Source organism: Salmo trutta, chromosome 8 (genome assembly GCF_901001165.1).
Source record: "Salmo trutta chromosome 8, fSalTru1.1, whole genome shotgun sequence".
Classification (NCBI taxonomy): domain Eukaryota; kingdom Metazoa; phylum Chordata; class Actinopteri; order Salmoniformes; family Salmonidae; genus Salmo; species Salmo trutta.
Window position 1 is genome coordinate 44,740,889 of NC_042964.1, and position 14,082 is coordinate 44,754,970.

The window sequence follows — 14,082 nt, forward strand, 5'->3', positions numbered from 1 at the left end:
AGATCTGATTTGGTCACCTGTAACTTGCTGTTTGGACAGTCAGTATTCCAAAACAGATTAGAGCATTAAGGCCTGCGTTGTGAACAAGGTTTAAGAGCTTTCCACACCTGGATTGTGCAACATTTGCCGTTTATTCTTTTAAACATTCTTCAAGCTCTGTCAAATTGGTTGTTGATTATTGCTAGACAACCATTTCCAGGGCTTGCCATAGATTTTCAAGTATATTTAAGTAAAATCTGTAACTCGGTCACTCAGGAACATTCACTGTTTTCTTGGTAAGCAACTCCAATCGATATAGATTTGGTCTTGTGTTTTAAGTCAGTGTTTCCTGACCCTGGTCCTCGAGTTCCCCCAACAGTATACATTTTTATTGTAACCCTGGACAAGCACACCTGATTCAACTTGTCAACTAATCATCAAGCCCTCAATGAGTTGAATGAGGTGTGTTTGTCCAGGGCTACAATGAAAATATGTACTGCTGGGGGTACTTGAGAACCAGAGTTGGGAAACACCTGGTCGTGCTGCTGATCCAGCTTCTGCTGTTTGCCTGTGGCTATGGAACCCTGACCTGTGCACCGGACAGACTACCTTGTCGTGCTACTGATCCACTTTCTGCTGTTCTGTCTGCGGCTATGGAAGCCTGACCTGTTCACTGGTCGTGCTATATTGTCCTGGACATCTATAACCACTATAATTATTATTTGGCCCTACTGGTCACCTATAAATGTTTGAATATCTTGAAGAATGATCTGGCCTTAATGCCCATGTACTCTTAAAATCTCCACCCGGCACAACCAAAGCCAGGTTCCTCTCTAAGTTTCTTCCTAGGTTCCAGCCTTTCTAGGGAGTTTTTCCTAGCCAGCGTGCTTCTATATTGCTTGCTCTTTGGGGTTTTAGGCTCAGTTTCTGTATAAGCACTTTGTGACAACTGCAGATGTAAAAATGGCATTATAATACATTGTATTGATTGAACTTCACAGGTTGGTGTTTATGGGTCCTTTTACATGGAAATGTACCACTACAAATGAGTCACTTAGCCCCAAAACCATTTATTTAGATTATTACAAGTTTTGTATCCTTTATTTCTTCGAATGTAATCACATGAGCGACAGGCGTGCTCAAGTCCAAACCACCATCCCTGGACTTTAAAGTTCTTTCGCCAGGTGAAGTACCTCATGTATTCTTCCTCGTTCTGGCCGAGAAAGAGAAGCTTCTTTGCCAGCTCCTCTGTAGAGGAGAAATCATCCACATGGATGAAAGAGTCCCTTGGGATAAATTGTTCGTAGTTGTCCCTGGATGGACCTAGAACAACGGGCACTGCTCCCAACTTCATAGCGTTGAACAGCTTCTCTGTAGCATAGTCTTTGTAGATGGAGTTTTCAAACGCCAGGTAGAATTTACAGCTGGACAGCGTCTTCGAGTAGTCTTCGTTTTCTAGGTATCTACTAAAATGTCTCCCATAGGCCTCTACTTTGACATGCCTACTGAGCTCGTTGAACACCTGTACCCTCTTGTAGTTTGGGTTCCAGTTGCTCACTACCCAACAGACTAATTTGTCCTTCTTGGGCAGCTCAAAGATTTTATCCTCACTGGTTACCTCGACAAGCGACCCATAAGGAACCTTGATATCAGAATCCAGTCGATAACTCGCAGTCAAATTGAACAAGTGGTCAACACCAGGAATCCTGTTTGTGTTAGCCGGTGATTCTCCATTCCACCACACCCATTTCTGGAACCATGGACGTTGCTCTTGGGGCATGTTCTTCAGGTCTCCATGGATGTCTCTATGGTGGAATATGACACCGTGCGCCTTGCTGTAAAGGTTTTTATCCACTGTTAGGTGACAGCCTTTGATGTTAAAGTAGGCACAAGAGTTTATGTCAAAGGCCTGACCAAATGGCCACATCCAGATCAAAATGATAGTGTCTGTGTCTCCGTCATCATCAGCCTGAATGGCTGTCTGGGCATGGTGTGTTTCTTGCCCTGTGTGGCTCCCTGCCATACTTACTTGAGGGCAAGGAGAACAACCAGCCTTCCCCTCGTGGGATGCCTGGTCAGTACGGCATGAAAGGAACTTGATCTGGGGTTTGTAGTAAATGAAGAATATTCCCACAAAGCATGCCATAAAAAAACAGCCAATCAGAACAGGCCGTAGAACCCCCTGAGAAGCCGGAGTGGACATACCTTGACCCTTTGAAAGAGAATAGAGAACAATCAAAACCATGGATGTGAAATACATTATAATAATGGTAGTGACTGGTTATAGCTGAAAAAGTAGTTAGATAGAAAGATTGATTGAATGTAAACGACATCGTAACCGCCATCGATAAGAAACAATACTGTGCTGCCGTATTCATTGACCTGGCCAAAGCTTTTGACTCTGTTAATCACCACATCCTCATCGGCAGACTCAGTAGCCTTGGTTTCTCAAACGATTGCGTCGCCTGGTTCACCAACTACTTCTCTGACAGAGTTCAGTGTGTCAAATCGGAGGGCCTACTGTCTGGACCTCTGGCAGTCTCTATGGGGGTACCACAGGGTTCAATTCTTGGGCCAACTCTTTTCTCTGTATACATAAATGATGTCGCTCTTGCTGCTGGTGAATCTCTGATCCACCTCTACGCAGACGACACCATTCTGTATACTTCTGGCCCTTCTTTGGACACTGTGTTAACAACCCTCCAGACGAGCTTCAATGCCATTCAACTCTCCTTCCGTGGTCTCCAACTGCTCCTAAACACAAGTAAAACTAAATGCATGCTCTTCAACCGATCGCTGCCTGCACCTGCCCGCCCGTCCAGCATAACTTCTCTGGACGGTTCTAACTTAGAATTTGTGGACAACTACAAATACCTAGGTGTCTGGTTAGACTGTAAACTCTCCTTCCAGACTCACATCAATCATCTCCAATCCAAAGTGAAATCTAGAATTGGCTTCCTATTTCGCAACAAAGCATCCTTCACTCATGCTGCCAAACATACCCTCGTAAAACTGACCATCCTACCAATCCTCGACTTCGGCGATGTCATTTACAAAATAGCCTCCAATACCCTACTCAACAAGCTGGATGCAGTCTATCACAGTGCCATCCGTTTTGTCACCAAAGCCCCATATACTACCCACCACTGCGACCTGTACGCTCTCGTTGGCTGGCCTTCGCTTCATAATCGTCGCCAAACACATTGGCTCCAGGTCATCTACAAGACCCTGCTAGGTAAAGTCCCCCTTTATCTCCGCTCACTGGTCACCATAGCAGCACCCACCTGTAGCACGCGCTCCAGCAGGTATATCTCTCTGGTCACCCCTAAAGCCAACTCCTCCTTTGGTCGTCTCTCCTTCCAGTTCTCTGCTGCCAATGACTGGAACGAACTACAAAAATCTCTGAAACTGGAAACACTTATCTCCCTCACTAGCTTTAAGCACCAGCTGTCAGAGCAGCTCACAGATCACTGCACCTGTACATAGCCCATCTATAATTTAGCCCAAACTACTACCTCTTCCCCTACTGTATTTATTTATTTTATTTATTTTGCTCCTTTGCACCATATTATTTATATTTTAACTTTGAACTTTCTTCAAACTACAAATCTACCATTCCAGTGTTTTTCTTGCTATACTTTATTTACTTTGCCACCATGGCATTTTTTTTGCCTTTACCTCCCTTATCTCACATCATTTGCTCACATTGTATATAGTCTTATTTTTTTTCTACTGCATCATTGATTGTATGTTGTTTTACTCCATGTGTAACTCTGTGTTGTTGTATGTTGTCGAACTGCTTTGCTTTATCTTGGCCAGGTCGCAATTGTAAATGAGAACTTGTTCTCAACTTGCCTACCTGGTTAAATAAAGGTGAAATAAATAAAAAAATAAAAAAATATAGCCTGAGCATGTGAAAGTTGGGATGGTGTCTAAAGTTTTTAAAATGTCACATTTGAAATGTCTTTCATTGTGTTCTTATAGTTTGCATAAAATCAAGGAAGTTTTATGCAAATGTGTGCTAATTCATATTGTTAAGGTTCAAATTGTAAAGGTTATAGACAGTTCGAAGTTAGGATAGCCTGAAGTAGCTTCTAGAATTGTAAATGTTTTACCATTGAAGTTTATGGACATTTCATGCATTGCGATTTATGCAAATATGGCTGTAGTACAAAAAGTATAAATAGTATCAAAAATATTTTCTCAAGTAACCTGCTGACAGGGAGTCTGCATATTCCAAAGATGAGTTAGTGTTGATAGCTCAAGCGGTTTAACACTAGGAGAGCCAAAAGCGTCATGTTGACTCAAAACAGAAACCTTTTTAATGTCCCCCCGTCCTTAACTTTTCCTAAATAAGTCTATATAACACACTGTCGTTGTCAGAATCTTAATATGACAAAAATAATGTGTTATAAATTAAAACAGTTTTAAGAGGACATAATTTTTCCCCCTGCCCCTCAATCACTGCAGGTCATTCCTTGGCAGTCAGCCTGCGCAGCTGATGATGGCCAATCTAAACTGCACCTAAACTGTCACTCCTGCTCCTGCTCCCCCTCTCTGAGCTTGAGGGTGCCAGGCGCCCATCATTACTCACACCTGTTACCATCGTTTCGCGCATCAGCGCTTCATGGGACTCACCTGGACTCTATTACCTTATTGATTCCCTCCCCTATATCTGTCACTTCCTCAGTTTCTTCACCATGTCTGCATTAATGTTGTTTTGTTCCCCGTCCAGACGCTGATCTTGTTTTATTTTCATGTCTGTTTATCTAGTATATCTTCACTCCCTGTACTTGCTTCTCGTCTCCCAGCGTCTGTCCTCACACTAAACTATATATATCAAAACTAATTTCCCACATATAATAATAGAGTTAGCCTAAAGACAAGATTAAATTGACAATAGTGTGATGGGAGAGAATATTATCAATTGTTAAATTATAAATGAAGAATCCAATGAACAGCTGCAGCTTGGAATTTACAAAGAGGCAGGTAAACGGTGTGCCAAAAAGTTACTTTTTCAAATTCTCCTACAAATCACAAGCTGGTAAGATGTTATGATGTCTATATAGTGTCAGAAAGAGCAGATTATGCAGTTCCCAATAACTTATCCTTGCCACGCAACTCTTAAAAATGACCCCTTGAGCTACTATATATTTGAAGATATAACTTTTTGGTAGAATTGAAGGGGGATGCCTACAACGTTATGACTCAACCGAAATGTGTCTTCTGCATTTAACCCAACAACTCTGAATTACAGTGATCCCGCCCATGCCTCTCCACATGAACTCAACACTCAAAGAACAGTAATATATTTAAATAGAAAATATGCCACTCTGTTCTTTTGAAATGCATTTTCTTAAATTCATGATGCTCCTTAAGACCTGTCCTTAACAAATGAATTATCTTTGTGACAGTGTTAATTTAATTGATTTTAACACTTGAATTGTGGGGTTTTAGTGTTTTTTCATTTGTACATATAGCCTGCAGTTACATAAACAAATGAAAATGCTATTGTGTTCTTTCATATACAGTGGGGGGAAAAAGTATTTGATCCCCTGCTGATTTTGTATGTTTGCCCACTTACAAAGAAATGATCAGTCTATACTTTTAATGGTAGGTTTATTTGAACAGTGAGAGACATAACAACAAAAAAATCCAGAAAAACGCATGTCAAAAATGTTATAAAATGATTTGCATTTTAATGAGGGAAATAAGTCTTTGACCCCTCTGCAAAACATGACTTAGTACTTGGTGGCAAAACCCTTGTTGGCAATCACAGAGGGCAGACGTTTCTTGTAGTTGGCCACCAGGTTTGCACACATCTCAGGAGGGATTTTGTCCCACTCCTCTTTGCAGATCTTCTCCAAGTCATTAAGGTTTTGAGGCTGATGTTTGGCAACTCGAACCTTCAGCTCCCTCCACATATTTTCTATGGGATTAAGGTCTGGAGACTGGCTATGCCACTCCAGGACCTTAATGTGCTTCTTCTTGAGCCACTCCTTTGTTGCCTTGGCCGTGTGTTTTGGGTCATTGTCATGCTGGAATACCCATCCATGACCCATTTTCAATTCCCTGGCTGAGGGAAGGAGGTTCTCACCCAAGATTTGATGGTACATGGCCCCGTCCATCATCCCTTTGATGCGGTGAAGTTGTCCTGTCCCCTTAGCAGAGAAACACCCCCAAAGCATAATGTTTCCACCTCCATGTTTGATGGTGGGGATGGTGTTCTTCATAGGTCGCATTCCTCCTCCTCCAAACACGGCGAGTTGAGTTGATGCCAAAGAGCTCCATTTTGCTCTCATCTGACCACAACACTTTCACCAGTTGTCCTCTGAGTCATTCAGATGTTCATTGGCAAACTTCAGACGGGCATGTATATGTATTCTTGAGCAGGGGGACCTTGCGGGCGCTGCAGGATTTCAGTCCGTCACGGCGTAGTGTGTTACCAATTGTTTTCTAGGTGACTATGGTCCCAGCTGCCTTGAGATCATTGACAAGATCCTCCCATGTAGTTCTGGGCTGATTCCTCACCGTTCTCATGATCATTGCAACTCCACGAGGTGGGATCTTGCATGGAGCCCCAGGCCGAGGGATATTGACAGTTGTTTTGTGTTTCTTCCATTTGCGAATAATTGCACCAAATGTTGTCACCACCTCACCAAGCTGCTTGGCGATGGTCTTGTAGCCCATTCCAGCCTTGTGTAGGTCTACAATCTTGTCCCTGACATCCTTGGAGAGCTCTTTGGTGTTGGCCATGGTGGACAGTTTGGAATCTGATTGATTGATTGCGTCTGTGGACAGGTGTCTTTTTTACAGGTAACAAGCTGCAGTTAGGAGCACTCCCTTTAAGAGTGTGCTCCTAATCTCAGCTCGTTACCTGTATAAAAGACACCTGGGGACCAGAAATCTTTCTGATTGAGAGGGGGTCAAATCCTTATTTCCCTCATTAAAATGCAAATCAATTTATAACATTTTTGACATGCGTTTTTTCTGCATATTTTTGTTGTTATTCTATCTCTCACTGTTCAAATAAACCTACCATTAAAATTATAGACTGATCCTTTCTTTGTCAGTGGGCAAATGTACAAAATCAGCAGGGGATCAAATACTTTTTCCCCCCACTGTACATTTTCTTACCTAAGACTTCCATAAACACAACTAAATGATAGGATATGTATTCATTAGACTGTTATAATATTGACTTTCAAAGGATGGCCGAAGGGGGTCCAAGGAGGTCAGGCTTTTCTAGCGTTAAGCGCTAGAGCTGGTGACATTAATTTCAGCAAGCACATTAACTATCTTATATGACAATACACCAGGGAACAAAGAATGTAAAATGCATCACTAGTGAAACTAAGGCTAACATCAGGTATTGTTCAGTGCTGTTGATAAATTCAGCATTCATGAGGACAGTCTGCTTATCCTGTATGACGATGTATACAGTATGTACAGCAAACACAGTGTACACCAGGGATGGACAACTGCAGTCCTCAGGGGCCTGATGATTGGTGGCACACTTTTGCCCCAGCACTAGCTGACACACACCTGACTCTAATCTACTAAGCTACAGTGCCTTGCGAAAGTATTCGGCCCCCTTGAACTTTTCGACCTTTTGCCACATTTCAGGCTTCAAACATAAAGATATAAAACTGTAATGTGTTGTGAAGAATCAACAACAAGTGAGACACAATCATGAAGTGGAACGAAATTTATTGGATATTTCAAACCTTTTTAACAAATAAAAAACTGAAAAATTGGGCGTGCAAAATTATTCAGCCCCCTTAAGTTAATACTTTGTAGCGACACCTTTTGCTGCGATTACAGCTGTAAGTCGCTTGGGGTATGTCTCTATCAGTTTTGCACATCGAGAGACTGACATTTTTGCCCATTCCTCCTTGCAAAACAGCTCGAGCTCAGTGAGGTTGGATGGAGAGCGTTTGTGAACAGCAGTTTTCAGTTCTTTCCACAGATTCTCGATTGGATTCAGGTCTGGACTTTGACTTGGCCATTCTAACACCTGGATATGTTTATTTGTGAACCATTCCATTGTATATTTTGCTTTATGTTTTGGATCATTGTCTTGTTGGAAGACAAATCTCCGTCCCAGTCTCAGGTCTTTTGCAGACTCCATCAGGTTTTCTTCCAGAATGGTCCTGTATTTGGCTCCATCCATCTTCCCATCAATTGTAACCATCTTCCCTGCCCCTGCTGAAGAAAAGCAGGCCCAAACCATGATGCTGCCACCACCATGTTTGACAGTGGGGATGGTGTGTTCAGGGTGATGAGCTGTGTTGCTTTTACGCCAACCATAACCTTTTGCATTGTTGCCAAAAAGTTCGATTTTGGTTTCATCTGACCAGAGCACCTTCTTCCACATGTTTGGTGTGTCTCCCAGGTGGCTAGTGGCAAACTTTAAACGACACTTTTTATGGATATCTTTAAGAAATGGCTTTCTTCTTGCCACTCTTCCATAAAGGCCAGATTTGTGCAGTATACGACTGATTGTTGTCCTATGGACAGAGTCTCCCACCTCAGCTGTAGATCTCTGCAGTTCATCCAGAGGGATCATGGGCCTCTTGGCTGCATCTCTGATCAGTCTTCTCCTTGTATGAGCTGAAAGTTTAGAGGGACGGCCGGGTCTTCGTAGATTTGCAGTGGTCTGATACTCCTTCCATTTCAATATTATCGCTTGCACAGTGCTCCTTGGGATGTTTAAAGCTTGGGAAATCTTTTTGTATCCAAATCCGGCTTTAAACTTATCCACAACAGTATCTCGGACCTGCCTGGTGTGTTCCTTGTTCTTCATGATGCTCTCTGCGCTTTAAACGGACCTCTGAGACTATCACAGAGCAGGTGCATTTATACGGAGACTTGATTACACACAGGTGGATTCTATTTATCATCATTAGTCATTTAGGTCAACATTGAATCATTCAGAGATCCTCACTGAACTTCTGGAGAGAGTTTGCTGCACTGAAAGTAAAGGGGCTGAATAATTTTGGACGGACAATTTTTCAGTTTTTTATTTGTTAAAAAAGTTTGAAATATCCAATAAATTTCGTTCCACTTCATAATTGTGTCCCACTTGTTGTTGATTCTTCACAAAAAATTACAGTTTTATATCTTTATGTTTGAAGCCTGAAATGTGGCAAAAGGTCGAAAAGTTCAAGGGGGCCGAATACTTTCGCAAGGCACTGTATATGGAATTCTTTGAAGAAGGTCATACCTAGGATCATTTAGCTATTTGATTTAGAAGACCTCTTGAAGAATAAAAAAATATAAATATATTTTCAAAATTGTATTTGGCCTTACTGCTATTAGCTCATACAAACACATTGAATAACAGATTCATTATGTGGAAGAGAGACTCCCCCCAAAAAACAAAGGAAGCTTTCTGAAGTATCTGAGAGATATAAGAAAGATCAGAAACATATTTTTGAAATGTACATGTATTTAACCCCTTTTCTTGGAACGAAACAGTCTCCATATACAGTGCCTTCGGAAAGTATTCTGACAACTTGACTTTTTCCACATTTTGTTACATTACAGCCTTATTCTAAAATTGATTAAAATATTGTTTTATCAATCTACACACAATATCCCATAATGACAAACAAAAAAAGCTTTTTAGAAATTGTTGCTAATTTATCAATTTTACTTGCTATATTGTATTTACTTTACCACCATGGCCTTTTTTGCCTTTACCTCCCTTATCTCACCTCATTTGCTCACATTGTATATGGACTTATTTTTCTACTGTATTATTGACTTTATGTTTGTTTTACTCCATGTGTAACTCTGTGTTGTTATATGTTGTCGAACTGCTTTGCTTTGTCTTGGCCAGGTCGCAGTTGTAAATGAGAACTTGTTCTCAACTTGCCTACCTGGTTAAATAAAGGTGAAATATATATATTTTTTATAAATAAAGAAAACAACTGAAATATCACATTTATTCATCTTTCCCTCAATACTGACCAGTCTCCCAGTCCCTGCCTCTGAAAAAACATCCCCACAGCATGATGCTGCCACCACCATGCTTCACCATAGGGATGGTGCCAGGTTTCCTCCAGATGTGACGATTGGCATTCAGGCCAAAGAGTTCAATCTTGTTTTCATCAGAGCAGAGAATCTTGTTTCTCATGGTCTGAAAGTCTTTAGGTGCCTTTTGACAAACTCCAAGCGGGCTGTCATTTGCATTTTACTGAGGAGTGGCTTCCATCTGGCCACTCTACCATAAAGCCCTGATTGGTGGAGTGCTGCAGAGATGGTTGTCCTTCTGGAAGGTTCTCCCATCTCCACAGAGGAACTCTAGAGCTCTGTCAGAGTGACCATCAGGTTATTGGTCACCTCCCTGACCAAGGCCCTTCTCCCCTGATTGTTCAGTTTGGCCGGGCGGCCAGCTCCAGGAAAAGTCTTGGTGGTTCCAAACATTTTCGATTTTAGAATGATGGAGGCCACTGTGTTTTTGGGGACCTTCAATGCTACATAAATGTTTTGGTAACCTTCCCCAGATCTGTGCCTCGACACAATCCTGTCACGGAGCTCTACGGACAATTCCTTCAACCTCATGACTTGGTTTTTGTTCTGACATGCACTGTCAACTGTGGGACATTATATAGGCAGATGTCTGCCTTTCCAAGTCATGTCCAATCAATTGAAATTACCACAGGTGAACTCCAATGAAGTTGTTGTGTAATGTGTATGCTGGGAGTCAGGAAGCAAGTACCGGGAGTGCAAATGTAATAATAAATAGACCATATTACAAAACAAGAAACACGAAAAGCGTACAGACACGAAACAGATTCAATAACACCTGAGGAAAGATCTAAAGGGAGTGACAGATATAGCGGAGGTAATCAGGAAGGTGATGGAGTCCAGGCGAGTCTCATGAGGTGTGTGTATCGATGGTGACAGGTGTGCGTAATAATGGATAAACTGGCGACAACGAGCGCCAGAGAAGAGGAGCAGGAGTAGACGTGACAGTACGAGTAAACTTCAACGTCAAACGCGGGAGAGGGGGAGCAGGAGTAGATGTGACAGTACCCCCTCCCCGAGACGTGGTCCCGATGACCAGGAGCGGGCCGATCGCTTCTGCTGTGGCGCAGGAACCTGCATAGCCAGATGAAGCGTTATTCTGTAACATGTAGCTAATAATCGGGAAGCAAGTACAGGGAGTACCTTTAATAAATAAACAAACAAACATGGACCACAACAAGAAACACGAGAAGTGTACAGACATGAAACATATAAACAGAAAGAATAACGCCTCACCAAAGGGAGTGACAGATATAGGGGAGGTGATCAGGAAGGTGATGGAGTACAGGTGAGCCTCATGAGGCGCAAGTGCGCATAACTATGGTGGCAGTGTGTAATAATGAGTAAATTGGAGACAACGAGCACCAGAGAGGAGGAGCAGGAGTAGACGTGGCATGTAGACGTATCTCAAGTATGATCAATGGAAACAGGATGCACCTGAGCTAAATTTCGAGTCTCATAGCAAAGGTGCTGAATACTTATGTAAATAAAGTTTCAGTCTTTTATTTTTAATACATTTAAAAAAAAAAGTGTTTTCGCTTTGTCATTATGGGATATTGTGTGTAGATTGCTAAGGAAAAACATTTACTTAATCCGTTTTAGAATAAGGCTGTAATGTAGCAAAATGTGGAAAAAGTTAAGGGGTCTAAATACTTTCCAAATGCACTGTATACTTCCATTAATGTTTTTAACTGGTACTGGGTGACCTTCAGTCCAGTCTTGTAAAGCCACGCGAGGCGCTGAAACCAGCCGAGCCGGTAAGGCATGGGAACCTGTCGAGCCGGTTGAGGCATGGGAACCTGTCGATGGCATGGGGTATTGTATGTAGATTGCTGAGGAAAAACATTTATTTAATCCATTTTAGAATAAGGCTAAGTTAATGTACTTTTGTACATTTCTAGATTGTCTCTTGCGTGCTTTGTTAGGAGTTACTGTGTGTGATCCGTCTGGAATGTTCCAGAAGTGTTGTTGTTTTTTTTACAAATATTTTATAACATCACATTTTCCTCATTGCGTTTACAATGAGTTTACATTTTATAAACATAATTATAGATGCAATACTTTTTTAATTTCCCCCTCTTTTTGAACAAACCACACTTGTGCTACCCTGTGAATACTATACTAAGGTAAAGTACAAGATTCCATATGATTTTTATGATTACTCACAATGCTCTATTTAGAGTAACAGTTACACATAACCAGTAAAAGTGATGAAATAGTATAATGAATAGTTCCTCCTCCAAGCCAAGTCATCAAACTTACCTTGGTATCCAAAATGCCAGGAGAAGATGAAGTATTGTATCACAATGTCTACGTATACCATCCAGGTGTAGAGATCAGTGAGTGACTGAGTGATGCCTCAAAACGCCTTGTGCCGAGCTACTCTCGGAGACGGCAGGTCAGGTAAAAAGGTGTGGCTGCTATTTTTGTTTCCTCTTCACCTGGTTGTCTGATGCAGCCAGGAAGTTTATCAAAGTATGAGTGTACTTTTATCATAGTTATTTAGACCTAACTCCACATTCAACAGGTGAACTTGGAGCATAGTTTATTCTCTCTAATGAGTTCTAATCATTTTTTATTATCGTTGAAAGCTGTCAGAGACACTGTATATAATACAAGAGGGAGCAGTTAATAGGTTGGTCCACACCCCCTCGATAATGAGTAGCCTACAGTACGTAGGATTTGCATCAACACAATCAACGGGTTATTTTACCTGACAAATAGAGCCCTCAACAGTTTTGTCCCAGCATCAATACGACTTTAACTTCTTTGGTCTTGTACAGTATCTTTCATGTAGTGTGTTATTGTGCTATTATTTGTTGTACTGTAAGTTATTACCCCTGTGGTATTCCAAGTTCATTGTTTTGAGTTGTATATCAGTTGTATGGACATATCGAAGTAACTTTCTAGTTCACTTTCCATTTGAAAAACAGTTTAATGAGACCTTAACCTGATAGGACAAGAAGAAGAAAAGTATTTTATTATTTTTATTCCCAAATGACCTTACCTGTTTCAATTTGTCTGACTCATTCATGGTTATGCCCACTAAGAGATCCGGATTATAGAAGATCAAAAATACAAAACAATAAATGATAAGAATTAAGTATTTTAAATAAATTTGGATTTTTAAAAATGTAATTGTGAGATTATGTGTAACAAAAGAGCATTCCCACTGAGCACACTGGTTAAATCAACATTGTTTCCACATCATTTCAATGACGTTGGTTCAACGTGGAATAGATGTTGAATTGACGTCTGTGCCCAGTGGGTTAGTCTCTAATTCTCTAAACTAGTTCCACCAAGTATGTTAAAAAACCAACACTGAAACTGAACATAACAACAACACCATCTCTACTGTAATTTAAGATATTTGATAACCCAGTATTGAACATAATTTGTCTATCACCATAATGAAATGAATCATTTTCTCTACACCAAAACAAGCTCTTCAAGTGACAATGACAATGAGTGAGTGTTGAGGGAATGCGTGTTGGACAGTTGTTCGATAAGCAGTAGGTCAACAAATGTTTCCCACACTTTTTGGTAAAATTCTGCTTCTGGTTTAGTCTAGTAGGAATCATGTAAGTTTGTGGGCTAGACTAGTCTCGCAATGCTGCTACAGAAACTAGGTAGATGTGGTCAAGTGAATCATGTCTCATCACTGAAAGCAAAATGATTTGTGGATCTGTATTCAATTGCATTTCAAATGAATGAACAGGTACACTTTACTTTTCAACTAAAGCTTTTCAATATAAAACATTCAATATCAAATAATAATAATTGAATCAATCTGCCAGCCTTTTATACAACAATGCCAAGCCTATAGGAAGCCTGTGTGAAGTTTTTATTGTCTTGTGGTTGTGGCCCTGCCTCCTGTCAGAATGTATCTGTCTGCATTCAGTATCTGTCTGTGGTCTGATGTGTTGCAATTTGTTCTCACAGAACAAAATAGCTCATGGGGGCGAGGCTCATTGCCAGATTTAGATATTCTTTAGCCTATAGCTTTGGTCTGACCTTCAGAATGATCTACAGTGCATTCGGAAAGTATTCAGACCCCTTGACTTTTTC

The 14,082-nt window shown here is 41.0% G+C and overlaps 1 protein-coding gene across 3 annotated transcripts; it reads right to left on the reverse strand.

The window, feature by feature from the left end:
* Window positions 1–1,029: 1,029 nt before the first annotated feature.
* LOC115199077 (alpha-(1,3)-fucosyltransferase 9-like) lies at window positions 1,030–13,939 on the reverse strand. Of its 3 annotated transcripts, none has more exons than XM_029761628.1 (3): window positions 12,277–13,939; window positions 11,721–11,813; window positions 1,030–2,191 (listed from the first exon to the last, which is right to left on the reverse strand). In XM_029761628.1, exons 2-3 carry the CDS (start codon window positions 11,805–11,807, stop codon window positions 1,034–1,036), a joined length of 1,245 nt encoding a protein of 414 aa, XP_029617488.1. In that variant the 5' UTR covers window positions 11,808–11,813; window positions 12,277–13,939; the 3' UTR covers window positions 1,030–1,033. The 3 variants fall into 3 exon arrangements, with proteins under 3 accessions (XP_029617488.1, XP_029617487.1, XP_029617489.1); XM_029761627.1 differs by having other exon boundaries at window positions 11,721–11,846; XM_029761629.1 differs by lacking the exon at window positions 11,721–11,813 and having other exon boundaries at window positions 12,277–13,936.
* Between the last annotated feature and the right edge of the window lie 143 nt (window positions 13,940–14,082).